The 27,067-nt window shown below is 41.9% G+C and overlaps 1 protein-coding gene across 3 annotated transcripts in view; it reads left to right on the forward strand.

The window, feature by feature from the left end:
- Window positions 1-27,067, forward strand: part of SLC26A5 (solute carrier family 26 member 5) — a 77,278-nt gene that overhangs the window by 39,729 nt on the left and 10,482 nt on the right. For 2 of the 3 annotated variants that reach the window (XM_073573633.1, XM_073573632.1), the window contains 8 exons: window positions 1,262-1,409; window positions 6,652-6,765; window positions 9,037-9,114; window positions 9,477-9,572; window positions 13,595-13,701; window positions 21,575-21,644; window positions 22,028-22,120; window positions 22,212-22,322. In XM_073573633.1, coding sequence (XP_073429734.1) covers window positions 1,262-1,409; window positions 6,652-6,765; window positions 9,037-9,114; window positions 9,477-9,572; window positions 13,595-13,701; window positions 21,575-21,644; window positions 22,028-22,120; window positions 22,212-22,322 — 817 coding nt within the window. Of the gene's footprint in view, window positions 1-1,261; window positions 1,410-6,651; window positions 6,766-9,036; window positions 9,115-9,476; window positions 9,573-9,920; window positions 10,021-13,594; window positions 13,702-21,574; window positions 21,645-22,027; window positions 22,121-22,211; window positions 22,323-27,067 lie in introns of those variants that run through there. The other variant, XR_012231722.1, reaches the window with a different exon arrangement.

Raw genomic sequence — 27,067 nt, forward strand, 5'->3', positions numbered from 1 at the left:
TCATCCTCTGTCCTGTGTCCGTGTGTGTATCACATTGAGCATGGAGAAAAGAAAGAAGACCAAAGAACTGTCTGAGGACTTGAGAAACCAAATTGTGAGGATGCATGAGCAATTTCAAGGCTACAAGTTCATCTCCAAAGACCTGAGTGTTCCTGTGTCTACCGTGCGCAGTGTCATCAAGAAGTTTAAAGCCCATGGCACTGTGGCTAACCTCCCTAGATGTGGACGGAAAAGAAAAATTGACAAGAGATTTCAAAGCAAGATTGTGCGAATGTTGGATAAAGAACCTCGACTAACATCCAAACAAATTCAAGCTGCCCTGCAGTCCGAGGGTACAACAGTGTCAACCCGTACTATCCGTAGGCGTCTGAATGAAAATGGACTGTATGGTAGGAGACCCGGGAAGACCCCTCTTCTTACCCCGAGACATAAAAAAGCCAGGCTGGAGTTTGCCAAAACTTACCTGAAAAAGCCTAAAACGTTTTGGAAGAATGTTCTCTGGTCAGATGAGACAAAAGTAGAGCTTTTTGGGCAAAGGCATCAACATAGAGTTTACAGGAGAAAAAAAGAGGCATTCAAAGAAAAGAACACGGTCCCTACAGTCAAACATGGCGGAGGTTCCCTGATGTTTTGGGGTTGCTTTGCTGCCTCTGGCACTGGACTGCTTGACCGTGTGCATGGCATTATGAAGTCTGAAGACTACCAACAAATTTTGCAGCATAATGTAGGGCCCAGTGTGAGAAAGCAGAGTCTCCCTCAGAGGTCATGGGTCTTCCAGCAGGACAATGACCCAAAACACACTTCAAAAAGCACTAGAAAATGGTTTGAAAGAAAGCACTGGAGACTTCTAAGGTGGCCAGCAATGAGTCCAGACCTGAATCCCATAGAACACCTGAGGAGAGATCTAAAAATGGCAGTTTGGAGAAGGCACCCTTCTAATATCAGGGACCAGGAGCAGTTTGCAAAAGAAGAATGGTCTAAAATTCCAGCAGAGCATTGTAAGAAACTCATTGATAGTTACCGGAAGTGGTTGGTCGCAGTTATTTTGGCTAAAGGTTGTGCAACCAAGTATTAGGCTGAGGGTGCCAATACTTTTGTCTGGCCCATTATCTGCGCTTTGCTCTACTAAGGATCTTACATTTGTGCAGCTAATCCATACCCCGCTCATTTACTGATTTCAAGCACTCCAACTTCTTTGAAAAATGCATCGACTTTTTTTGAGAAAATGTAATCAACCTTAAATAGAATTTTTATTTTGTAGGTTTAGACCCCCTGAACTCCCAGATGTTAGCCTTTTCTCTGCAGTTTTTGTGGATGCAGTGGCCATAGCAATTGTTGGATTCTCCATGACCATTTCAATGGCAAAAATATTTGCACTTAAACATGGATATGCAGTTAGTGGAAATCAGGTGGGTGTGTAAAAAAAAAAAATATATATATTCATATTTTGAATTAGAACCTGTAAGGAATTTTGACCTTAAAAAGTAGCTATTGCCAGTCTTGAACTGTGATTTTTATTTAATAAGAGTGGGAAGCCTCCGCTTGGAGATTTTTCTAAATATCATCTATTAAGAAATGTCCTGTACAGTGCCATGTATTTTGTAGAGCTAGTATTTGTATATTTGTCTAAAGACATACTGATAGGGAATTTAGATTGTGAGCCCCATCGGGGACAGTGATGATAATATGTGCAAACTGTAAAGCGCTGCGGAATATGTTAGCGCTATATAAAAATAAAGATTATAAAGATTATTTATTATTATTTGTCAATAACTTATTTAATAAATTAACTTAATAAATGTTTAATAAAATGAATTGATCTACTTCGCCTTCTCTCATGTACCGTATTTTTTAGATTATAATACGCTCCGAATTATAAGACGCATCCCAAATTTCGAGGAGGAAAAAAATTTCTTTCTAATAAAATGGTGGTGCTTCTTATAATCCATGTGTCTTATTGCTATTGCTTACTCGCAGTAGTGACTGCGGTGAAGCGTGGTCCCAGGGTCGCTGCTGGAGGAGGCAGGAGTGGGGTGATGCTGAAGGCCGCAGGCTGGGATGAGGGGGTGTCCAATGTGCAGTGCGTCGCTGCGGGTGCCCGACAGTGCTGCGGGTGTGTCCGGCAGACATTTTCCCGGAGTCAACCGCACAGGAAACCACGGAACTGCGGGGGCTTTGGCCTTTCACAAAATGTTGGCAGAGACCCCAGCAGCAGCGCTGGAGACCCCAGCAGCACCGCCGGAGACCCCAGCTGCACTTCCGGGCACCCCCTCATCCCAGCCTGCAGCAACAGTACCGGTAAGGTATTTATGCATTACAAGACGCACCCCCATTTCCCCCCAAAATTTTTTGGGGAAAATGTGCGTCTTATAATCCATAAAATACGGTATATTATACTATTAGATTGACTTAATAGAATAATAAAGTCTGTTCAAAGTTCCACCAGTACTGATTATCCTGTATTGAAAATTGATGGATCTTTCTAAAATACCGTATATACTTGTGTATAAGCCGACCCGTGTATAAGTCTACCCCCCCTAATTTTGCCACAAAAAACTGGGAAAACTTATTGACTTGTGTATAAGTCGAGGGTGGAATCCATAGACTATGCCCCCATATGCTGCTCCATAGAATATTCCCCATATGCGGCTCCATAGACTATGCTCCCATACGCTGCCCCTTAGACTATGCCCCCATATGCTACAAAAAAAAAAAAATGCCATACTTGCCTCTCCTGGGTCCATCGCCGCTGTCTGCTGCTTCTTGTGTCAGTGACTGTTCAGCCAGCAGGGGGCGCGGTGACGTGATTAGTGTGCGCCGCCCCTCTGCTGGCTGAACAGTCACTGACACAAGAAGCAGCAGACAGCGGCGATGGACCCAGGAGAGGCAAGTATGGCATTTTTTTTTTTTTGTAGCATATGGGGGCATAGTCTAAGGGGCAGCGTATGGGAGCATAGTCTATGGAGCCGCATATGGGGAATATTCTATGGAGCAGCATATGGGGGCATAGTCTATGGATTCCACCCTCGACTTATACACAAGTCAATAAGTTTTCCCAAGTCGAGGGTGGAATCCATAGACTATGCCCCCATATGCTGCTCCATAGAATATTCCCCATATGCGGCTCCATAGACTATGCTCCCATACGCTGCCCCTTAGACTATGCCCCCATATGCTACAAAAAAAAAAAAATGCCATACTTGCCTCTCCTGGGTCCATCGCCGCTGTCTGCTGCTTCTTGTGTCAGTGACTGTTCAGCCAGCAGAGGGGCGGCGCACACTAATCACGTCACCGCGCCCCCTGCTGGCTAAACGTCACTGACACAGGATGCAGCAGAGACAGAGGTGAGCAGCGATGGACCGGGGGACAGGTGAATATCCTATACTCACCCATCCTGCCGTGGTCTGTGCAGCCTCGCTTCTCCACTGTCTCCCTTCCTGTCTTCAGCGGTCACGTGGTGCCGCTCATTACACTCATGAATATGCGCATATTCATGAGTGGTAATGAGCGGTACCACGTGACAGCTGAAGACAGGAAGGGAGACAGTGGAGAAGCGAGCGAGGCGGCAGTACAGGTAAGTATGATCTCTGACACCCCCGCTCCCCCGCCGACCCCCACGTATATGACCCGTGTATAAGCCGAGAGGGGGGACTTTCAGCCCCAAAAAATGGGCTGAAAATCTTGGCTTATACACGAATATATATGGTACTATTTGTTTCAGTTCTTCACCGTTTTTAATTGTCAAGATCTTGCTGTTACTAATGTCTTCTGAAACCTTTCCAATCAGCAGTTATCTTAATGGGATGGGATGTGGCTTCAATAGCCCGTTTTTGGTAGTATGGGCCAGCTGGAGAAAGAGCTCATACGATGCTCTGGTGTGTGTGTGTGTGTGTGTGTGTGTGTATATATATACACTCACTGGCCACTTTATTAGGTACACCTGTCCAACTGTGTGTTAAGACTTAATTTCTAATCAGCCAATCACATGGCGGCAACTCAGTGCATTTAGGCATGTAGACATGGTCAAGACAATCTCCTGCAGTTCAAACCGAGCATCAGTATGGGGAAGAAAGGTGATTTGAGTGCCTTTGAACGTGGCATGATTGTTGGTGCCAGAAGGGCTGGTCTGAGAATTTCAGAAACTGCTGATCTACTGGGATTTTCACGCACAACCATCTCTAGGGTTTACAGAGAATGGTCCGAAAAAGAAAAAAAATCCAGTGAGCGGCAGTTCTGTGGCCGGAAATGCCATGTTGATGCCAGAGGTCAGAGGAGAATGGGCAGACTGGTTCGAGCTGATAGAAAGGCAACAGTGACTCAAATTGCCACCCGTTACAACCAAGGTAGGCAGAAGAGCATCTCTGAACGCACAGTGCGTCGAACTTTGAGGCAGATGGGCTACAGCAGCAGAAGACCACACTGGGTACCACTCCTCTCAGCTAAGAACAGGAAACTGAGGCTACAATTTGCACAAGCTCATCGAAATTGGACAGTAGAAGATTGGAAAAACGTTGCCTGGTCTGATGAGTCTCGATTTCTGCTGCGACATTCGGATGGTAGGGTCAGAATTTGGCGTAAACAACATGAAAGCATGGATCCATCCTGCCTTGTATCAACGGTTCAGGCTGGTGGTGGTGGTGTCATGGTGTGGGGAATTTTTTCTGGGCACTCTTTGGGCCCCTTGGTACCAATTGAGCATCGTTGCAACGCCACAGCCTACCTGAGTATTGTTGCTGACCATGTCCATCCCTTTATGACCACAATGTACCCAACATCTGATGGCTACTTTCAGCAGGATAATGCGCCATGTCATAAAGCTCGAATCATCTCAGATTGGTTTCTTGAACATGACAATGAGTTTACTGTACTCAAATGGCCTCCTCAGTCACCAGATCTCAATCCAATAGAGCATCTTTGGGATGTGGTGGAACGGGAGATTCGCATCAGGGATGTGCAGCCGACAAATCTGCGCCAACTGTGTGATGCCATCATGTCAATATGGTCCAAAATCTCTGAGGAATGCTTCCAGCACCTTGTTGAATCTCTGCCACGAAGAATTGAGGCAGTTCTGAAGGCAAAAGGGGGTCCAACCCCTTACTAGCATGGTGTACCTAATAAAGTGGCCAGTGAGTGTATATGTGTGTGTATATATATATATATATATATATATATATATATATATATATATATATATATATATATATATATGTATGTATGTATATATATATGTGTATGTATATATAATCTCTACAGAACAGACCAAAAGTTTGGACACACCTTCTCATTCAAAGAGTTTTCTTTATTTTCATGACTATGAAAATTGTAGATTCACTCTGAAGGCATCAAAACTATGAATTAACACATGTGGAATTATATAAATAACAAAAAAGTGTGAAACAACTGAAAATATTTCTTACATTCTAGGTTCTTCAAAGTAGCCACCTTTTGCTTTGATTACTGCTTTGCACACTCTTGGCATTCTCTTGATGAGCTTCAAGAGGTAGTCACCGGAAATGGTGTGTCCAAACTTTTTGTCTGTGTGTATATATGATATATATAGTCACAAAACAGTTATTTATTTTTAAAATGTGTTTTTTGGTTAACTTATGTCCGCTGCCGGCTAAAATTTTCTTAAATGTTTAAGTGCCCTTGTTAAAATAAGAAACCCCTACATACCCTCCAGATCTGCATCATTCTAGCAGTGCCGGTGTTATGTCTCCCGGTGGTCTTGTGACATTGTCATGTGATCATTGCTGCCTTCACTCTTGTGTCTGGCTGAACTGTGAAGACTGCGCCCATCTGCAGCTACTAATAGCCTGCTGCACTCACTTAAATTGCCAGCAGATACATTGCTGGAACAACATCAATTCGAGAGGGACTGTATGTACTTTTTTTTTTTTTTTTATTTCATCTAGAGCACTGTAGCATTTAGGAATGGCTGATCATCAGAATTAAAGGGATTGTCCGGCTTTATAGTACAAGCCTGCAGTCACTGTATGTGCGCTGTGAGGATTCTCTGGGGCCAGTGGGTGCCACAAGTATGTGATTTGTATACATATAGTCACGTGCCACCTAAATGCGCGCAGCCTCACTCAGTTCAAGTGTATTGAGCTTAGCCAGACACGTCTAGTTGAAATGTGTCTGGCAGTATGCAAATCACAAACTTGCGGTCACATGATCGCCTGCTCCCAGTACCGGAGAATCCACATAAAGTGACTGCAAACCTGTACGCTAAGTCCGGACAGTCAATTTATGTTAACTAGTAATTTGTACTGTGCAGTGCATGTTATAGAAACAAGATTGATAAACTATCAGAATTGCTATTATAGTGATCCTTCGTATTATTTTTCGCCAGTTGCCTCTCCCATGTACTTAGTTCACCTTTTCAGCACCGCTATGTTACTTTTATCAGCAACACTGAACAGACTTCTGTTCCATGGGGGTGGCGCTGGGCAAGGAATAATGTGAAGGATCTATCCAATAGCTGCTTCATTTACATAAAGATTCATTTATTTGCAGCCAGGATGGTATGCTCGAACTTGTCTTTAATTACCCTACCCAGCAGTGCAATTAGTTTGGTGACACTAAAAGGCCTAAAAGTTCCCTTTTTATGTGCATGAAATCTCACATTGAACTGTTTGCAATTTTCAGGAACTCATTGCCCTAGGATTGTGCAATTCTCTTGGCTCTTTCTTTCAAACATTTGCTGTAACTTGTTCAATGTCTCGTAGTCTGGTCCAGGAAAGCACTGGGGGAAATACACAGGTATGTGTCATTCATGTTGGAGAAATAACTTTTTAATCCTGTTGCAATATTATTCAATGAGTTTTCCCATAACCAAAGTACATTTTAATTATTCTTGGTATAATAATAAGTTCCACAATTCGATGTGTGAAAAAACATTCTTGTGCTGAGAGAATATAAGTGTGGCCCTGTCCTTGTTGTAATAGTAGTAACTGAAGCGGTCACACTGAAAACTACAATGCGGACATTTATTATTGAGAATATTTTAGGGCAATTTTTGTTTTTTAACCAAATACTAAGTTAGGTTTGGTATATTTTATAATGTGACATATTTTCTGCATAAAAACAAGTAAAAAATATTAATGTGCAGCACAGACGAGATAATGTAGAGCAGTGGTCTCCAACCTTTCTGACCTTGAGAGCCACATTCAGCTTAGACAGAGGGTCGCGAGCCACATCCAGCTCCCATCTCCTTCAAAGTAGTGTCAACCAAAGTCCCCATTACAGGTATAATGATAACCAAAGCTTTTCCACAGAAATCACTCCAAAGCGGTACACTGAGATCCAAGGGTTCCCGCAATCCCCCCTGTCAGTATTCTCCCATCAAGGACTCCCAACACACTGTCACATCCAGCTTTGAGCACCTCCGCTAACAGGCAGTACCATCCTCCTGCGTACCATACCTAAAACATCTCTAAACCCCTAAGACCAGTATATGTGCATCCAGATCTGCTCTCCTGTGCAGGGCTACTCACAAAATTCACCTTTTTGAGATGTTCTGTTCATACCTGTTTGCTAGACCTGGACCTAATGCATCAAGCTGGCAGACAGTCACAATTCATGAGACCGCCAGCCACATGTGGCTCCCGAGCTACAGGTTGGGGACCCCTGATGTAGAGTATGCCATTTTTAAACTTTCTTACTTATTGAAAAGGTTTGCTTTTAGTTTATTTATATTCTTTTAATTTTTTTGTATTATAAATTAAACAAGATACAAATAATTTTGACCACTTCTTTTGATTTTACCCCTTAAAGAGAACCAATTCTTAGATTTAGTCTGCCCGAATCGCTGGCAGCATGAATCAGAGCCTGGTTCTGCAATTACAGCCAGGCGTTTTACTCTGAAGTACGGCTGTACTTCAGAGAAAATATAAATGTTGTCTTGTAACTTGTAAGATCCAGTATGTGAGATGTACTACTAATCAATTAAAAGTTAGAATTACGTGACATTTATCTGATACAGCTAATAAAAAAACCTTAAAATGTTCGGCAGCTCAAGGCATTTCTCATCTTGCCATAATGGGAATGCCACAATGTGCTCAGTAAGAGCTCCATGCACACTGCGTGATATTGTTACGATACGAGTGGAACAGCTGGAATCTGATGGCCAGAGGGAGTACAAGCAGGGTACAGCAAGCAGTGCTAGAGGTTCTTGGGCGTAGCAAAGGGAGTTCTAGACACAATCTGGAGATGAATGAGAAAAGTCTGGGTAAGACAGTTCAGGAGCTGGAGACTGGAAATAGACAACTGCTAGACCCAATAATCAAGCAATGAGTAAATGTTCCATGTATCTTTTAAGTTTGCCCAAACAAGAAACAAGATGGCTGTCACAGGTTCAATGTCTGCCATATTGTTAACGGGTGATTGCAGGAACACAATAAAAGCCTCCAGTGGCAAGGAGTGGAATTACAGCACAATTTAGCAAAGTAAATAATAGCCACCCACTAGTGGTCAAATCTCAGAAGGACAACAGGGTCCTGACATTTACTTTTTCAATACACAGTGACCGTGCGCTCCCTCGCCGGGTATAATGAGAAGGGTTGAGTCGGCGAGAGTGCACTGTCAGTGCACAATTAAAAAGGGAAAACACGAGCAGAGAGAGCAGTGACTGCAGCTCCAGCCTTTAAAACCGATGTCACCAATGATGCTTCATTTCAAGGTGGGGAAAGCAGCTGTCTGCAGGCCCATCCCCCTGATGATTTCCAGTTTAGTATCATCTCGGCATGCACTGGGGATTCTCAAATGAAATGTCGTCAAAATGGAAGTAAAAAATAAAATAAAGCAGTTAAATTCAGAGAGAGAGAATGATAGGAACTTTTTGATTAAAGTGTATTCAAAAAGCGATCAGATTATTACATTAAATGGATAGACATTTAGGATTAAAATCAACTTTAATTTCAGACCACCCACTTAATGTCTGAACAAGCATGTATTGTGTTACGCAATTTACAAAAAAGGTTTGTATGTAATATTTGTGGAGTGATTTTGTTAATAATTGGCATATACAATTAGATTGCAGGTCTCTTGTCCTCTTTAATGGTGCTGGTGGTCATATTGGTCGTTGGATACCTCTTTGAACCGTTGCCCCAGGTATGTGAACACTTTCTTGCGTTAGTGCTGCCACATTTATTACTAGAGATTAACTGTTTCTGAAAGTACCACTGTAGAAATAACAACAGTTTTCCTGTGAGTTAACTACTTGAGCTGCCAGAATGCATGTATCGTATGGCGTGTCTGCTTCAGACAACTCCTATCTAGTGACATAGAGTCCTAAGCGGTATGCCCTTCAATTAGCTAGAGCCATTGCAAGGAGGACATTCTCCCTGGGGATAATTGCTGGTTAAATGGATTTAATTTTCATTACTGACTTAGTCTTACTTATGTGCAAAGAGTGAATTTGTTGTAGTTTTTCTACGGTCTAAAATGAAAAGTGGCGTATATTTCTGTTTTAGACAGTGTTAGCCGCTATAGTGATGGTGAACTTAAAAGGAATGTTCAAGCAGTTTGCAGACATCCCACGATTATGGAGAACGAGTAGACTAGAACTGGTAAGTGTGAACATAAATTAGCATGCTAAGAAAAATTTCCACATTTGAATTTTAACAATCTTTCTCTCTAAGAGCTGGTGCTGAAATGTATCTTTAATAAACTGATTTAACTATGTGAGCCAAGGTTCAGCATGCTGCCAAATTACTAATGTGATTTTCAGTGCACTTTGCATGGATTAGTTATCTGAATATTGTGGTCATTAGTTGTGTCAATGGAGAGTTATTATTGAACACAAAGTTATTTAACTGGAATTACCTGACTTATTCGATTTACTGAACTGACTTGTTGGCAGGACTAATGTAGCTGAGCTTTATACACCTCACATAAACTAACATTTATTTATGCAGATTGTCATAGGGAGGAGGAATGGCTCTACAGCACTGGACTGTGTTTCATTACCTGCTCCGTGTGACCTTGGGCAAGTCACTTTATCTCCCTTTGCCTCAGGTACTTAGAATGTAAGCTCCTTGGTATTGCCTTAGATTGTTTTGCATTTATGTATATATTTATGTACTTTACAGGTAGGATTTACATGGTTACTAACATGCACAAAACATTTTGACCAATATGTGAAACTGATGTGGACAAAAAATGAAGCAGCAGCCCTAAATGGGGAAAACAAAGATCTAATCAATTTTCTCACCTGAATCATTGCTTTATGGAAAACTGCTTTTTGTTTTGGCTGCGCTATTATGAATGACTGCAGTGTATATTTGATAGACTTTTAAAGAGAACCCGCCACCATGATGTTGCAGTCCACTCTGCAAGCAGCATGTTATAGAGCAGGGGGAGCTGAGAAGAGAAAAGCTTAAGCATAACCTGTGTTTAATTTATTTAATTCACTGCTTTTTCTGTGACTTTCAGCAGTTCGATCAGCGACTGACAGCCATCTCTGTATGCACTCTTATACAATGCATGCTGTCAGTGACTGATAGGAGCACTCACTGGACTGAAAATCAAATAAAGAGCAAAAACATAGGTTATAATCTTTTCTCACAAAACTCTATATCAATCTACTCCGCGTTCCCTGCTCTATAAGATGATGCCTGCAGATTGGACTGCATTTTCAAGTTGACAGGTTCTTTTTAAGCGTTAAGGTACTGTCACACTTAGCGATGTACCAGCCATCCCGACCAGCGATATGACGCGGTCAGGATCGCTGGTACATCGCTAAGTGGTCGCTAGTGAGCTGCCACACAGGCAGATCTCACCAGCGACATCACTGGGGACGGGGGTCGCTACTTACCTGTCACACTAGGCGATCCTGCGTCCTCCCGCCCAGCTCCACGCTCGTCTCTCCACAGGAAGCGCCGCAGGAAGCTGACGACGAGAAACAGTCCTGGACGTTCTCGTGCGATCAGCGATAACCAGCTGGGGAGCGGGTCGTAGGTAAGTATCAGACACAGCGATGTCGCTAGCAGTATCGCTATAACGTCACAAGTTATAGCGATATTGCTAGCGATATCGCTTAGTGTGACAGTACCTTTAGAGATGCAGGAAGGGTTCATGTAAACGAGCAGACAATCATTTAAACTGTGAGAGCGAAACTCAAAAGTAGCAAATGTCAGACAAGTGTTTATATAGAACAAAGATCAAGATTGTGAGTTAAATGGCTGAATAGCGATTGTTACATTGTAACATCGAACACCATGCACTGTGCTCACAGACAGATGATATGAAGTGTAGGCATGTTCAACCTTCAGATCTCACAAGTGATACTTTATGATTTAATAAATGAAAAAATAGTATTGTACAAACCTTTCCAATGATACTGTGCAAATAATTTAATCACATGAACTATTTAAATCATTTTCCTGGTTTTACGTGAACAATAGCATTTGCAATAATAACATTATACAATATGACATAAAAACACTCATGGACCAAATTGTTGGTTCCCTTTTATTAAAGTAAGAAAAGCCTACAATGGTCACTGAAATAACTTGATACTGACAATGGTTGTTTTCAATTTAAACTTACTGAATATCAACTAATGCAAATCACACATTGCTTTAGAATTGTGGTTCAATAGAAACATAAAAAAAATCTAATGCAAATGGCCTGGAAGAAAAGATGGCACTCTTAGCTTAAAGGGAACCTGTCAGGTCTGCCTTGCCCTCCAACCCAGCAGTATTAACTTATGTATGACTAATTTCCCTACCTATGCACCCCTGTGTAATGCCATTCACTGAAATCTGTGTTTAAGGAAAGTAGTTTTAACCTCTACTTTTCGAATGATAATTAGGGCTTTGACTAGTCAATACAGCGTTAGTTTCTACAGACTCGTTGGCCTTCTTTCCAAGTTATCATGCCCGTGTAGGTGTTAAGGCCAGCTCCTGCAAATCTCGCATGGCTCATTTTGGCAGTGTCACTGCACCTCTGTAGCTGGTTGTACACTTCCCGGTCTCAGTGGCGCACTGTGCATGACTGTGAGCCTCTCTTCTCCACTTCTAATCATACGCAGTGCACCTCTGAAGCGAGAAGCATGCCCCCCTTTACAGAGGTGCATTAACTCTGCTGAAATGTGGTGCTCCCATGTGCGAGATTTTCAGGAACTTGCAATGACCCTCGTTTGGAGGGTATGAGGAACCTGAGCAGTTCCCTTTAATTTTGCTTTTGTTGCAGAACCTTTTGAGGCAATCACTGCAAACAAGCAATTTCTGTAACGTGCAATGAGACGTTTGCACATGTCTATAGGTGTTATGACCCCCTCCTCTTGAGCAAATTGCTCCATCTGTATCAGGTGTGAAGGGTGCCTTCTCCAGACTGCATGTTTCAGCCCCTTTCACAGATGTCCAATAAGATTTAGATCAGGCCTCAATGGAGGCCACTTCAGACGAGTCCAATGCATTGCTATTTACCATTCTTTAACTGTGTGTTTTGGGTCATTATGTTTGGAAGACCCATAACCTGCAACTCGGACCATGCTTTCTGACACTGGCCAAAACATTTTGCTCCAGAATGCCTGGAAAATCTTCAAATTTCATAGTGCTCACCTTTTCTTCTCCGGACAATCGGTATTCAGCATGTTCCAAACAGTCTGAATTGGTTTTCAGTTGAGAAAATAACTTTACCCCAGTCCTCTGCTGTGCAATCCCAGTGCTGTAAGTTATTTTCTGATGATGCCCCCTTCAGATTGTTTGGGGCAGCTGGAGTAATGATTGTACGGAGAAGAAAAGGTGAGTTCTACCATGACTCCTGTGTCATGCTAACAGTAAAGCATCCTGTGAAAATTCATGTGTGGGGTTGCTTTTCATCCATGGAGTGGGCGCACACACAATTTCCTTTAGAAATAAATGACAACGGATGCTATATTAACAGATTTGTTGCCCAATGACTAAAATTTAAAAAAAAAGCAAAAAATGGATCCAGCAGAGATCAGTTAGTGAATACCAGACTAAAAAGCTGTCAGCACAACTTTTATCCTAATGGATTCTGCTGGATTCGTTCTAACGGATCAATACTGTACATATAAAAATAGCCTAAATCTGTAGTGAGTCCTCAAAAAGCAGGTGGCCAAAGACAGAAATTGTGATAAACCAAGAACTGATTAGGCAAGAGTGTTGTCCTCAACCAGGATTTGGCCCAGAAGCGGATATCCAGCTGCCAGGGCGAAGGGCAGAAGTCTGGAGAACTAAAGGACAACAATGTAAATAGTTAGTCTTTACATAAAGTTGATAAATGTATCAAGAAAAGGATAAACCCTTATGGAATGCTTGTAATTGTACTTCAGTAACCATACAAACATCTGACTTAAAGATCTAACAACACTAAATCTGCACCCTTTCTGAAAACCAAAATTTGTATCAGTCTCAAAACTTGTGGCCACAACTGTACATATGAATATACTGTTGGCATGATCATACATTTTGACATTAAATATTTTTTTAATATGAACATTGCATGTCAAACCTGACATAACTTTTTTTATATATATAATCTATTACTTTTTAGTGCCATGTTTAAAACTTTTCTGTTTGTAAATTTTGCTTTGGTGAATAATACATTCTTGCACTTTCAGGCAATTTGGGTGGTGTCGTTTTTGGCTTCGGTTTCCCTAGGTCTTGACTATGGTCTTCTTGTTGCAGTGGCATTTGCTATCCTAACAGTCATCTACCGCACACAAAGGTTTGATTTATGCGCCCTTCTATTTCTTGTTTTGGAACAGTACACGCACTTGTGTGTTTTATTTGCCAATTGAAACTGCTAACAGTGGTCAATTATTTTAATTTGCTTAATTCTGAGTGTAACGATAATCGGCCAGCTAAAACTATTGTGTATTGTTGAACTTTTTAAAATTTTTTTTGCTAAAAAAAAAATTGAGTTGCAGAACGCTTAGTAAATGAGAAATTAGCTCTTGGCAACATTCTCACTTACAGCAGGCATTGCTGCTTAGTGCAGCTTCTGCAAGTGCCATTGCTGGCAGCAATGACGCTCCTATTAGCTGGCAGCGAGGAACATCCTGAAGCCAAGTCGAAAAGATAAGCCTCATAAAGCACGCTGTTTTCTGAATTTCCTTAGACTTGTAGTTGCCTGTGATTGATAACAATGAAGTTGTGGTCATGTTATTTTTTAGGAAAGAAAATTGCAAGCAACTTTGTAAAAAATCGCAGGGAATTCGACCAACAATGCAGGTTCAATGTAAATGATTCCAACAAGACAACGGTCATTTCTGACAACCATTAACACATCATGTGATGTGATCACTGTGTGTACCAGTGTGTTTTAGGGCATCCGTGGGCCCACTGAACGTTAGAACGCCTATGAAGTCCAACCTTGAATAACTCAGTATTGCAGTGTATTGCGTAGGCAGTCAAGCTATTGCAGGATCAAGTGCCCTGACAGAACTGATTGAAAAGGTTAAATAATTTAAAACTTATTTATAATAAAAAAAAATATAAAAAGTAAACCTCTCCGAACTAGGAATTGTTCCATCAAAAGGCTGCAAAGAATAATTCAGGAAATAAACTCTTCCAAAAAATCTTCAAAGCTGCTTCAGGAAAAAAAACATTCCTCCAAAAACTATATTATGGTATGTCCACACAACGTCTTTTTCCACCTGAAAATGTGAAGTAAAACTGCAGCAAAAAAAAAATCATCATTGCAGCAATGTAAAAACGACATTGCTGTGCACATGTTCAGTCTTTTGTTACTGCTTTTAACCGCGTCACGGTTCGTAAACTGTGACGTGGTTAAAATAATTGATTTTGCTTTGCTCTTTACAGTTGAAAATATAAGGCAAAAGTGACTTCACCTGGGAAAACCTTGGTGAGTGCGCTGGCGTCTTAAAGAGGTCAAGAGCACATAGCCGTAGTCGCCTGAAGGATGGTCAGGTCTTTTCACGGCTTTAAAAGCCTGAACCGTTTAAAAGAAGGCAAATTGCACAGTCTTTTGCCACTGCGGTGCATATGTTCATTCTTTTTGGCGTTTTAGTGCTTTCTCAGACATTGTCTTCACATACATTAAAATGGGAAAATTTTCAGATTTGCTTTCTCTTTGAAATGCACATAGGTTTTTGAACGTCTCCAAAAACTGGAGAGCAGATGGCCAATTGTACTGACCTGAAAAATCTTGTTGGCCAGGCGTATTTACTGCACCAAATACAGTCATCACATAATTGCTTTATTTGTGTTTTAATTGTTTCACTGCACTTGGAATTTCTCTCCTATTTTAGTACATAATATGATAAAATTATTGGTGTAATTCAAAACTACAGTTTGTTCTACCAAAAAAAAAAAAAAAAAAATCATTATATGGCTCTGTCAACAAAAAAATATTTATTGATTTTGCAATAAAGCGAGGAAAAAAATGTACCTTGGGGTTGTAATGGGGTTGACCACGAGGATAAAAAAAAATATTTGAAAGAATACCCAGTCCTTAAGGGCATGTCACACTAAGAGATATCGCTAGCAATATCGCTATAACTAGTGACGTTATAGCGATATTGCTAGCGATATCTCTGTGTCTGATACTTACCAGCGACCGGCTCCCCCGCTGCTTATCGCTGATCGCGCGAGAACGTTCAGGACTGTTTCTCGTCGTCAGCTTCCTGTGGCGCTTCCTGCTGTGAGGACGAGCGACGCGTGGAGCCGGGCGGGAGGACGCAGGATCGCCTGGTGTGACAGGTAAGTAGCGATCCCCGTCCCCAGCGATGTCGCTAGTGAGATCTGCCTATGTGGCAGCTCACTAGCGACCACTTAGCGATGTACCAGCGATCCTGACCGCGTCATATCGCTGGTCGGGATCGCTGGTACATCGCTTAGTGTGACAGTACCTTTAGTGGTCTCTACTTTCCAGTAGAACATACGGGACATATCTAGACATATGGTAAATGGCAGGATGTTGCTCATGAGCCAGTACACACCTAGACTGTCACCACTGTGGCCATTAATTATATCTTGCAGATAACTGTAGATAGGTACATTCACTTTTTATAACATTAACGCAATAAAAACTATTGATTGGTGAGTAAGCTTCATCACTAGGATTTGTTTGGGTAGTGATACAGTAGATAACACAGATTAGTAGCTAGACAGCTGCTCACTTATTGTATTACAGTATATCAAAGCTCTGTTCATGTTCCTAGTTGCACTGGGTTGCAAAATGGCACTTACGGATGTTTTTGAGATCACATGTACCTCCACATGCCTCCCATTTCATGCAGAAATATGCCATATTCTATTGGATGTCATACAATTGCAAATAACATCATCTGCAATTATTAGATTGACAGTTATGTTTGGTAGATAGACATTGTTCTGTTGTAGGGAGAATAAAAATAAATGTCCCCTCCTCTAAGTTCACACACATCATAGGCATATATGAACCTGTTAGTTTGGGTCAGGAGACCCATATTTGGGCTGAGAATTTCTGCCATGAAATGGCCCGTATAATTCACTTGCTCTTTGGTTGTATGAATATAGGCTTAGTGTCCATTTACACAGGTAAAGCAGCGATATGGGATGTCAGTCAGTACTTCTTTATTTGTATTTCTACATTTTGCCAAGCATGAGGGTTTCATACAAGCGCTCCTTTGTGTGATCGTTTGTATATTACTCACATATCTATTTATATCATGGGATTTTTCCATGACATGGTAAGTGCCATCATCTTCGCTTTTACTACTTTGGACTGTCAGTGACTTTTAGTATAATGACAGAGCACCACTGATCATCACAGCAGCTAGCTATGTGTATGGACTACATACAGTGCCTTGCGAAAGTATTCGGCCCCCTGGAACTTTTCAATCTTTTCCCACATATCATGCTTCAAACATAAATATACCAAATGTAAATTTTTGGTGAAGAATCAACAACAAGTGGAACACAATAATGAAGTTGAACGAAATTTATTGGTTATTTTAAATTTTTGTGGGAGGTCAAAAACTGAAAAGTGGGGCATGCAATATTATTCAGCCCCTTTAATTTCAATGCAGCAAACTCACTCCAGAAGTTCATTGTGGATCTCTGAATGATCCAATGTTGTCCTAAATGACTAATAATGACAAATATAATCCACCTGTGTGTAATCAAGGATCTGTATAAATGCACCTGCTCTGTGATAGTCTCAGGGTTCTGTTTGAAGCACAGAGAGCATCATGAAGATCAAGGAACACAACAGGCAGGTCCGTGATACTGTTGTGGAGAAGTTTAAAGCCGGATTTGGATACAAAATGATTTCCAAAACTTTAAACATCCCAAGGAGAACTGTGCAAGTGATCATATTAAAATGGAAGGAGTATCATACCACTGCAAATCTACCAAGACCCTGTCTTCGCTCTAAACTTTCTTCTCAAACAAGGAGAAGACTGATCAGAGATGCAGCCAAGAGGCCCATGATCACTCTGGATGAACTGCAGAGATCTACAGCGGAGGTGGGACAGTCTGTCCATAGGACAACAATGAGTCATACACGGCACAAATCTGGCCTTTATGGAAGAGTGGCAAAAAGAAAGCTATTTCCCAAAGATATCCATAAAAAGTGTTGTTTATAGTTTGCAACAAGCCACCTGGGAGACACACCAAACATGTGGAAGAAGGTGCTCTGGTCAGATGAAACCAAAATCAAACAATATGTTTGGCGTAAAGGCAACACAGCTAATCACCCTGACCACACCATCCCCACTGTCAAACATGGTGGTGGCAGCATCATGGTTTGGGCCTGCGTTTCAGCAGGGACAGGGAAGATGGTTAAAATTGATGGGAAGATGGATGGAGCCAAATACAGGACCATTCTTGAAGAAAACCTGTTGGAGTCTGCAAAAGACCTGAGACTGGGATGGAGATTTGTGTTCCAACAAGACAATGATCCCAAATATAAAGCAAAATCTACAATGGAATGGTTCACAAATAAACATATCCAGGTGTTAGAATGGCCAAGTCAAAGTCCAGACCTGAATCCAATCGAGAATCTGTGGAAAGAGCTAAAAACTGCTGTTCACAAACGATCTCCATCAAACCTCACTGAGCTTGAGCTGTTTGCCAAGGAAGAATGGGCAAGAATTTCAGTCTCTTGATGTACAAAACTGAACGAGTCATACCCCAAGCGACTTGCAGCTGTAATCGCAGCAAAAGGTGGCACAACAAAATATTAAGTTAAAGGGGCCAAATAATATTGCACGCCCCACTTTTCAGTTTTTGACTTTCCACAAAAATTTTAAATAACCAATACATTTCGTTCAACTTCACAATTGTGTCCCACTTGTTGATTCTTCACCAAAAATTTACGTTTGGTATCTTTATGTTTGACGCATGATATGTGGGAAAAGGTTGAAAAGTTCCAGGGGGCCGAATACTTTCGCAAGGCACTGTATGTGTGTGTATGTATGTACAGTGGGGAAAAAAAGTATTTAGTCAGTCAGCAATAGTGCAAGTTCCACCACTTAAAAAGATGAGAGGCGTCTGTAATTTACATCATAGGTAGACCTCAACTATGGGAGACAAACTGAGAAAAAAAAATCCAGAAAATCACATTGTCTGGGTTTTTTTTCATTTTATTTGCATATTATGGTGGAAAATAAGTATTTGGTCAGAAACAAAATTTCATCTCAATACTTTGTGATATATCCTTTGTTGGCAATGACAGAGGTGAAACGTTTTCTGTAAGTCTTCACAAGGTTGCCACACACTGTTGTTGGTATGTTGGCCCATTCCTCCATGCAGATCTCCTCTAGAGCAGTGATGTTTTTGGCTTTTCGCTTGGCAACACGGATTTTCAACTCCCTCCAAAGGTTTTCTATAGGGTTGAGATCTGGAGACTGGCTAGGCCACTCCAGGACCTTGAAATGCTTCTTACGAAGCCACTCCTTCGTTGCCCTGGTGGTGTGCTTTGGATCATTGTCATGTTGAAAGACCCAGCCACGTTTCATCTTCAATGCCCTTGCTGATGGAAGGAGGTTTGCACTCAAAATCTCACGATACATGGCCCCATTCATTCTTTCATGTACCCGGATCAGTCGTCCTGGCCCCTTTGCAGAGAAACAGCCCCAAAGCATGATGTTTCCACCACCATGCTTTACAGTAGGTATGGTGTTTGATGGATGCAACTCAGTATTCTTTTTCCTCCAAACACGACAAGTTGTGTTTCTACCAAACAGTTCCAGTTTGGTTTCATCAGACCATAGGACATTCTCCCAAAACTCCTCTGGATCATCCAAATGCTCTCTAGCAAACTTCAGACGGGCCTGGACATGTACAGGCTTAAGCAGTGGGACACGTCTGGCACTGCAGGATCTGAGTCCATGGTGGCGTAGTGTGTTACTTATGGTAGGCCTTGTTACATTGGTCCCAGCTCTCTGCAGTTCATTCACTAGGTCCCCCCGCGTGGTTCTGGGATTTTTGCTCACCGTTCTTGTGATCATTCTCACCCCACGGGGCGGGATTTTGCGTGGAGCACCAGATCGAGGGAGATTATCAGTGGTCTTGTATGTCTTCCATTTTCTAATTATTGCTCCCACAGTTGATTTCTTCACTCCAAGCTGGTTGGCTATTGCAGATTCAGTCTTCCCAGCCTGGTGCAGGGCTACAATTTTGTTTCTGGTGTCCTTTGACAGCTCTTTGGTCTTCACCATAGTGGAGTTTGGAGTCAGACTGTTTGAGGGTGTGCACAGGTGTCTTTTTATACTGATAACAAGTTTAAACAGGTGCCATTACTACAGGTAATGAGTGGAGGAAAGAGGAGACTCTTAAAGAAGAAGTTACAGGTCTGTGAGAGCCAGAAATCTTGATTGCTTGATTCTGACCAAATACTTATTTTCCACCATAATATGCAAATAAAATGAAAAAAAAACAGACAATGTGATTTTCTGGATTTTTTTTTCTCAGTTTGTCTCCCATAGTTGAGGTCTACCTATGATGTAAATTACAGACGCCTCTAATCTTTTTAAGTGGTGGAACTTGCACTATTGCTGACTGACTAAATACTTTTTTTCCCCACTGTATGTGTATATATAATATATTGTATTGTAAGGTAGCGCCTATTGTTCGTGTTGGGGAACACTCACTTGGCAGGAGATTAACAAGGTCCGGCACGGGTTTTTCACATAAATAGTCCATACGGTTTATTATACAGCATAAACCATAAAAGGCAACAGTCTTATATCACACAGATGAATGTTCAATGTAGAGCTCCGCTCTCTTGGCCCTGTGGTCACACAGGCTGCGCTACGTCCAACAACCCGGCGCTATAGCATCAGCACAGTTATTTCCCCCTGTCCGGGGTTACCTCTTAGTTGCTCCTTATTCAGGACGACCGTCCAACACACACTGGCCTCACCGGTTACAAAGTCTCGCCAAGTGCTCCAGGGATCCAATCCTCTTTCCAGGATCTCCCAACACAGATCTTCCAGGACCTTGCAGTCTGCACCATTCAGGTACACACACTCTCCATGTGACCCACCCTGGTCATGTTATATGGTCCATAACCACACCCACAGGTGAGGTATGGATCACATGATCATGAACTCACTAAAGGTCCTATTCCATACAGCCACACACAGGCTTTACTTTGGGCGTTCAGACACACGCCCCTGGGTGGGTTTGTAGGTGACTGGTCCCACCCATCTCACCAAGTCACCTGGAAGCTTCCCTCATACACAGCAACAAACCCTCAGCAGTATATCTCTGCTGATCAATACATATTCCAGCTTCCATCACAGGGCACCCACCCCTGTGATACATATCGGTCATTTACAAACCTGCCGCTCATCATTTCCCCATGACCATAATGGAAACGCCTATATGCATGTCCTGGGAAGCCCATACAGCGCCCCCTAGCTGTCACCGTGGTCACTGCACCACAATAAATACATATTCTATATAATATATATGTGTGTGTATATCATCATGCAAGATGGTGGTGCCAAGCAGTTTCCTTTTTATCTGACAAGAAACCATAATTGTCAGCGTAGAAAATCAGATACACAAAAAGTGAAGAATCAGTCATGCAATCTATGATGTAGGACATAGTTACCAGAAAAAAGACGCTATAAACACTAAAGGGGTTGTCCGGTCTTAAACTATGACTGTGAATGCAGACTTGTGAATTCTCACTTCACATGCACTGCATGCTATGAGGATGTTTTTTTGCACTGGGAGCAGTCATGTGACCATAAGTACCGATATGCATACTCCTAGCCACATTCCAACTAGATGGGCGCAGCCTCACTCAATAGAAGTGTATTGCGCAATGCCGGAAACAGTCTAGTTGGAATGTGGACGGAAAGACACATATTGCATACTTGCGGTCACATGGCTGCCTGCTCCCATCGGCGGAGAATCCTCACAGCATGCAGTGCGCGCAAGTCTACAGTAATATAGTGACTTCAGACTTTGTAGCTTAAGACCAGTCAATGAAGTACACATGTTTATGGGTGGGCACCAGTGTGTAACAGAGGTTCTGTTCTTCTGAATTTGCCATATATGAATATTCTGGGATTGAGAACTGTTCATTTTCCTTTGATATTAGTGTAACTTCAGATGACGCTGTCATTTTCTTTTTTCAGTTCACAGTACAGAATTCTTGGACAGGTTCCAAATACGGATATATATTGTGATATAGAAGAATATGAGGAGGTATGGATGTTACTCCTTTGTGCAGCCTTAGAGCAACCAGAACGGTCATTAACGTAATATTTCAAATTGTCTAATTTTTAACCCTCATGCAGACACCATACCATGGATCTGTAGTACGTGGATCTCTTGTACGTGTTCCGTATTGCAGAACTGTAATATGGCACTCATGGATGTTTTTGAATCTACACTGTTCTGTATGCCCCATATTTCATACCAAAAAAAATGTGCCATGCTCCATTGGATGCCATATTATGGCAGCATCCTCCACTATAAATAATGCCTCCATGACACTGTGCTGTATAATAGTCTCTATGGCTCTGCATTAATGACCAAAGGGACTGTTTTTTTAATTTTTGCAAATGTTAATGTTTTATTATTTCTAGATTAAACAATATCCAGGAATAAAGATATTCCAGGCCAACACATCTTTATACTTTGCCAACAGTGATCTTTATGTCTCCGCGCTAAAGAAAAAGGTAGATGTATAACTAACTATAAATTGATTAAATTTTGCAACTTGAGAGCAAATATTTTATTGTGAATTTTTTATTATGTATTTTTTTCAAGATTGGAATTGATCCTGGTGCAATATTGATTGCGAAGAAAAAGGCCCTGAAGAGACATGCCAAGGAAATGAAGAAATCAAGTAAAAGTGAAAGAAGAGCAGTGTTAAAGCTTGTAAGTCACTGATATACCAAGATAATGATTATTCCTACACAAGTCTAAAGCAACCTGGAGGAATAAAAGGGTTATCCCCAAAATTCAAAGTTATACCTTTTCCCATAGTTACTGGATACGTTTCAATTTTGAGATACCCCTTTTTATAGAGAGTAGCTGCGTTGTAACAGCCATAATCATTGACACATGTTAGCAGCAACATAACATGGCCTTCCAAAATCTCAGTGCCAACCATACTGGTTATAGTACAATATACTATTTAGGACTGCAGGGACTGAAATATGCTGGTGTGTAAATTATTCTGGAATGTCTCACTGATGTGGAAGGTTTAAAGCAGTGAATGTTCACAAGTTCCAGCGTTCTCTGGTGATAGGTTTCTTGATGTGTCTTTATAGAGATTGTAGTTCTGTTTTTCTGAGTAAGAGTTCCAATTTAGCTGGGGAGATTACTGTTGAATTTTTTACTGACTTGAATATGTAAGTGTTTAAAAAAAAAAAAAAAAAGTTCTATTAAGATTTATCCAAAGACGGGTTGGGCAATTAATTTTTCTGAGGGGCCATATAAGAGACCGTGATTGTTGTGGAGCACCGAACCAATAGGCTAAAATTAATTCTGCTCAATATGAACATTAACATATTAGTTTAACATAAAATAATTTTATATTAATATTAATTGTATAACTTAATGGGAACCTGTCACGTGAAAAGCCACTATTAACCTTATGAAGAATTTGCAGTCATCATTGGCCCAAATCTCCTCCTTCTCATGTTCTGATTCTGCTTCGAAACATTGTAATGAAACACTGCAAAGTGCCCAGGATGAAGCTGCATCTCCTACACATTGAGCAACTCGGCATAGAGTGCGGCAACCCTGGCACACACTGCAAACACTTTTTCTCCTGCAGTGCTCCAGGTGCGCTGAACATCTGTGGAGAAAATGTATAAGTTTATGCTTTAAACATACAACTCTGCCCTTCACCATTCCGAACAAGCCTACTTGAACACCCTCATCAGCTCACTATCCAAAAATCCTAAACGATCCTTTGACACTCTTCATTTCCCCCTCAGTCAGTGAGTTCAGGCCCCAACCTCAGCAATGACGATCTGGCCAATTATTTCAAATAAAAAAATGGCCATATCCAACAGTAAATTTTCTCCCAATCCTCTAATATTACACATGCTCTTCCCTCCTGCATTTGATCTAGCTCACTCTCTGTCTTTGAACCAGTCACAGAAGAAAATATTACCCGGCTAATGACATCTTCTCACCTTCCTATCTGCACCAGTGATTCTATTCATTCACATATCGTTCAGTCCCTTTCCTTAGCCACCACTCATCTAACTAAAACATTTAACCTTACTCTCTCATCTCTCATCTGGTATCTTTCCCTCCTCCTTCAAACACGCCATCATAAACCCATTACTTAAAAAAACATACCTCAGCCAGTGTAAAAGTCTTTAATGAGAGCTGGAAGAGCCAGGAAAAATTTGTAGATAATCCTCTTATCAAGTTGAGACTAAAGTTTATTCGGAAATTTTGCAGCAGAACAGCACATGGAAAAGTCAGTGAGACAAAGCATACAGGCACGAACAGGAGTCCAGACAAAGTAGCGCTGGGATATCTGGCAATGGTCTGACTGTAACCTGGCGATAGTCTGGCCTGGCAGCAGGATGGCAATGTTGTGGCCCAGAACTACAGTAACAGGGGCTTTATATACATGTTACAGACAAAGAGACAAAGCACATTCCAGCAAAAGGGCGTATACATGATAACATCATACTGCGGAGAAAAACATATATTCAAGGACAAAACATAGAATGATTAAGTGTAATGACTTTGAGGCTCTTTTCCCCAAACTCTATTAGAACTCGTAAATCTCCATGTTCCTCTTAGCCACTGTCATTAATCACATCACAGGTCTATTTTCCAATATCACTACAACAAATGCACTTATTTATTACCATATGTTACCATTTTTCTATTATTTCATTGCCATGCAGCTGATCCAGTTAACCTGTGTGTATGTCCACTATACCTGCTAATGGCTATGATCTCATCTTGTGTCTCCAATCTGTCTACGGCTTTCAAAAGTACATCTTATTAGCTTTTCAGAAGCGAAATTATCTGGTTTCTAACTTTTGCACAGGATGGCTGATAGAGCGAATATGGCTGTTAAGTATATTATGGCTGACCATTCTCTTACAACCAGAACTGCACTGCTAACTACAGAAGAGAAAAAAGAAAGCGCTCCAGCTCCCATAAAAACATGGATTTTTATTTTTCCATTAAAAACATTTAAACAGTGGCATGCTCATGTGAGACAGCTCAGGGAACAAGCGACGTGTTTCGATCAGCAAGATCTTTATCACAGATCTTGATGATCGAAACACGTCGCTTGTTCCCTGAGCTGCCTCACATGAGCATGCCACTGTTTAAATGTTTTTAATGGAAAAATAAAAATCCATGTTTTTATGGGAGCTGGAGCCCTTTTTTTTTTTTTTTTTTCTTCATTGGGTCCACGCTTGTCCTGGCGGAGTTCCGTGCACCCCTGGCAAACCGGTGACCTGGTTACTTTCTCTTTATTACGACTGCTAACTACAGACTTGTCTTTAATCTCCCTTTAGTTTCTAAACTTCTGGAATGTTTAGTCCATTCCCATCTAATCCACTTTCTCTTAGCTAACGCTCCTCTTGACGCTTTACAGTTTGGTTTCTTCTCCACATGCTCTACTGAAACTGCCTTTACTAAAGCCTCTAATCTACTAACAGCTAAATCTAATGACCACCACTCCCTGCTGATTCTCCTGGATCTCTTTGCAGCATCCAACACTGTGGATCACGAGCTCCTCCTCCCTATGCTTGGCTCTATCAGGCTCAAGGATACTGTTCTCTCCTGGTTCTCCTCCTACTTCACTGACCTCTCTTTCAGTGTAAATTTTGCTATCGCCTCTTCGTCTCCTCTTCCCTTTATTGTTGGGGTACCTCAGGGCTCAGTTCTAGGTCCTCTCCTCTTCTCCCTATATACTGCCCCTATTGGACAAACCATCAGTAGATTCGGATTTCAATACCATCTACATGAGAGGTTTCAAACACGCGGCCCCTGAGGCAGTCATGTGCGTCCCGCGGTGCACCACAGGTCTCATTCCCTGAGGCTGGTAGAAGGGGGAAGGGCACGCATTCAGGAGCGCGCGATGGCTGTTCTGTGTGCACCGGACCTGGGATGAGGTCACAGGAGGGAGAGGAGTCAGGGGTCACATGATCAGGAGCCTCCTGTCTGCAATCTGCTGTGCTGGATGCGGGTAAGTTTCTGTGTGGGGTCAGGAGGGGTTTACAGGTTGGATGTAGCGGAGCCGCGCGTGTCTGAGGTGGACGGAGCGGAGCCGCGCGTGTCCGAGGTGGACGGAGCGGAGCCGCGCGTGTCCGAGGTGGACGGAGCGGAGATGTGAATGTATTTTGGCATGGGGGGCCCCATTTGAAAGATCGCACCAGGGCCCATAACTTTGCAGTTACACCACTGCTCACTCTAGAAGAGAGGAGGAATGCGCTGCTCCGTAGTGGCTGTGGCCCTGCGTGATGACATCCCTCTGGCACTGTGTAATGACATCACGCCAGCGCACAGAGAGCGGAGGCGTGACTTTCCCCCATTGCTGGATTTTGCTGGTGACTGTGGATGTGCGTGTACTGCGAGATGATAGCGCCGGCTCACATGCAGAGCTGACACTATCATCCACTGAGGTAAGCTGTACATCGCAGCTGACAACCTATTTGAACGGCCACGATCGGTATTAGCACCGATTGTGGCTGTTTAACCCCTTAGATACCGCTCTCAATTGTGACTGTATTAAGTATGAAAGGAATGCGGCCCGCCAGCTTACATTTTTTTTATGTGTGGCCCATTTACTCTGCTGAGTTTGAGACCCCTGGTCTATATACTGATAACACCCATTTATACACATCGACTCCTGACATCACACCTGCATAATTACAAAATAATAAATGTCCTTCAGCTGTCTCTAACATAATGTCTAAAACTCAGTCTGTCAGAAACTGATCTCATTGTGGTTTCTTCCTTCACTAATCTACCTATGCTCCATATTGCCATTTCTTTGTGTAGTTCTACCATTACTCCCCTACAGCATGCCTGTGCCTAATTGCCAGTGACAAGCAGGTTTAGAACGCTATTAACCTGCAGAAAACCCAATGTCTGCATGTTAATTGCATTTTTTTTCATGGGACAGGTTCCCTGTAATATTGAGCAGAATTAAGTATGCTGACACCCCTCTAAATACCATATGAGATCACTCACAGCCACCCTATATACTGCAAAAGCCTACACACCGCCCCCACATATCCCCTCTATACAATGAGTCTCCTATATAAAGTATGAGCTCCCCAAATAGCTCCCTGTATACAGTGTAAGTCCCCACATAACTTCCTATATACAGTATGAGCCTACAGTATGAGCCCCCACGGCCTCCCGTATACAGTTACAGTACAGATCTTGGGACAATTATTTATTGTGTGCATTCATATATTCTTTTGTGAAAATGTACAAGTTGTAAACTGGTTTTCCTAACACTGACATAATGCACAAAAGGGTTCTTTAATGACTAGAAATAAAAGGCCATAATATACTTTTTACATTTCCACTGAAGTATTGTTGGGGTATATTTCATCCAGTTGTCAGCTGCAGCAGTACATGACCTCCAATTACAACATTTCTGCAACTATCGATATGGTTGTCAC

This window comes from Dendrobates tinctorius, unplaced genomic scaffold, assembly GCF_039654945.1.
Source record: "Dendrobates tinctorius isolate UK_male_01 unplaced genomic scaffold, ASM3965494v1 ptg000035l, whole genome shotgun sequence".
Classification (NCBI taxonomy): Eukaryota; Metazoa; Chordata; class Amphibia; order Anura; family Dendrobatidae; genus Dendrobates; species Dendrobates tinctorius.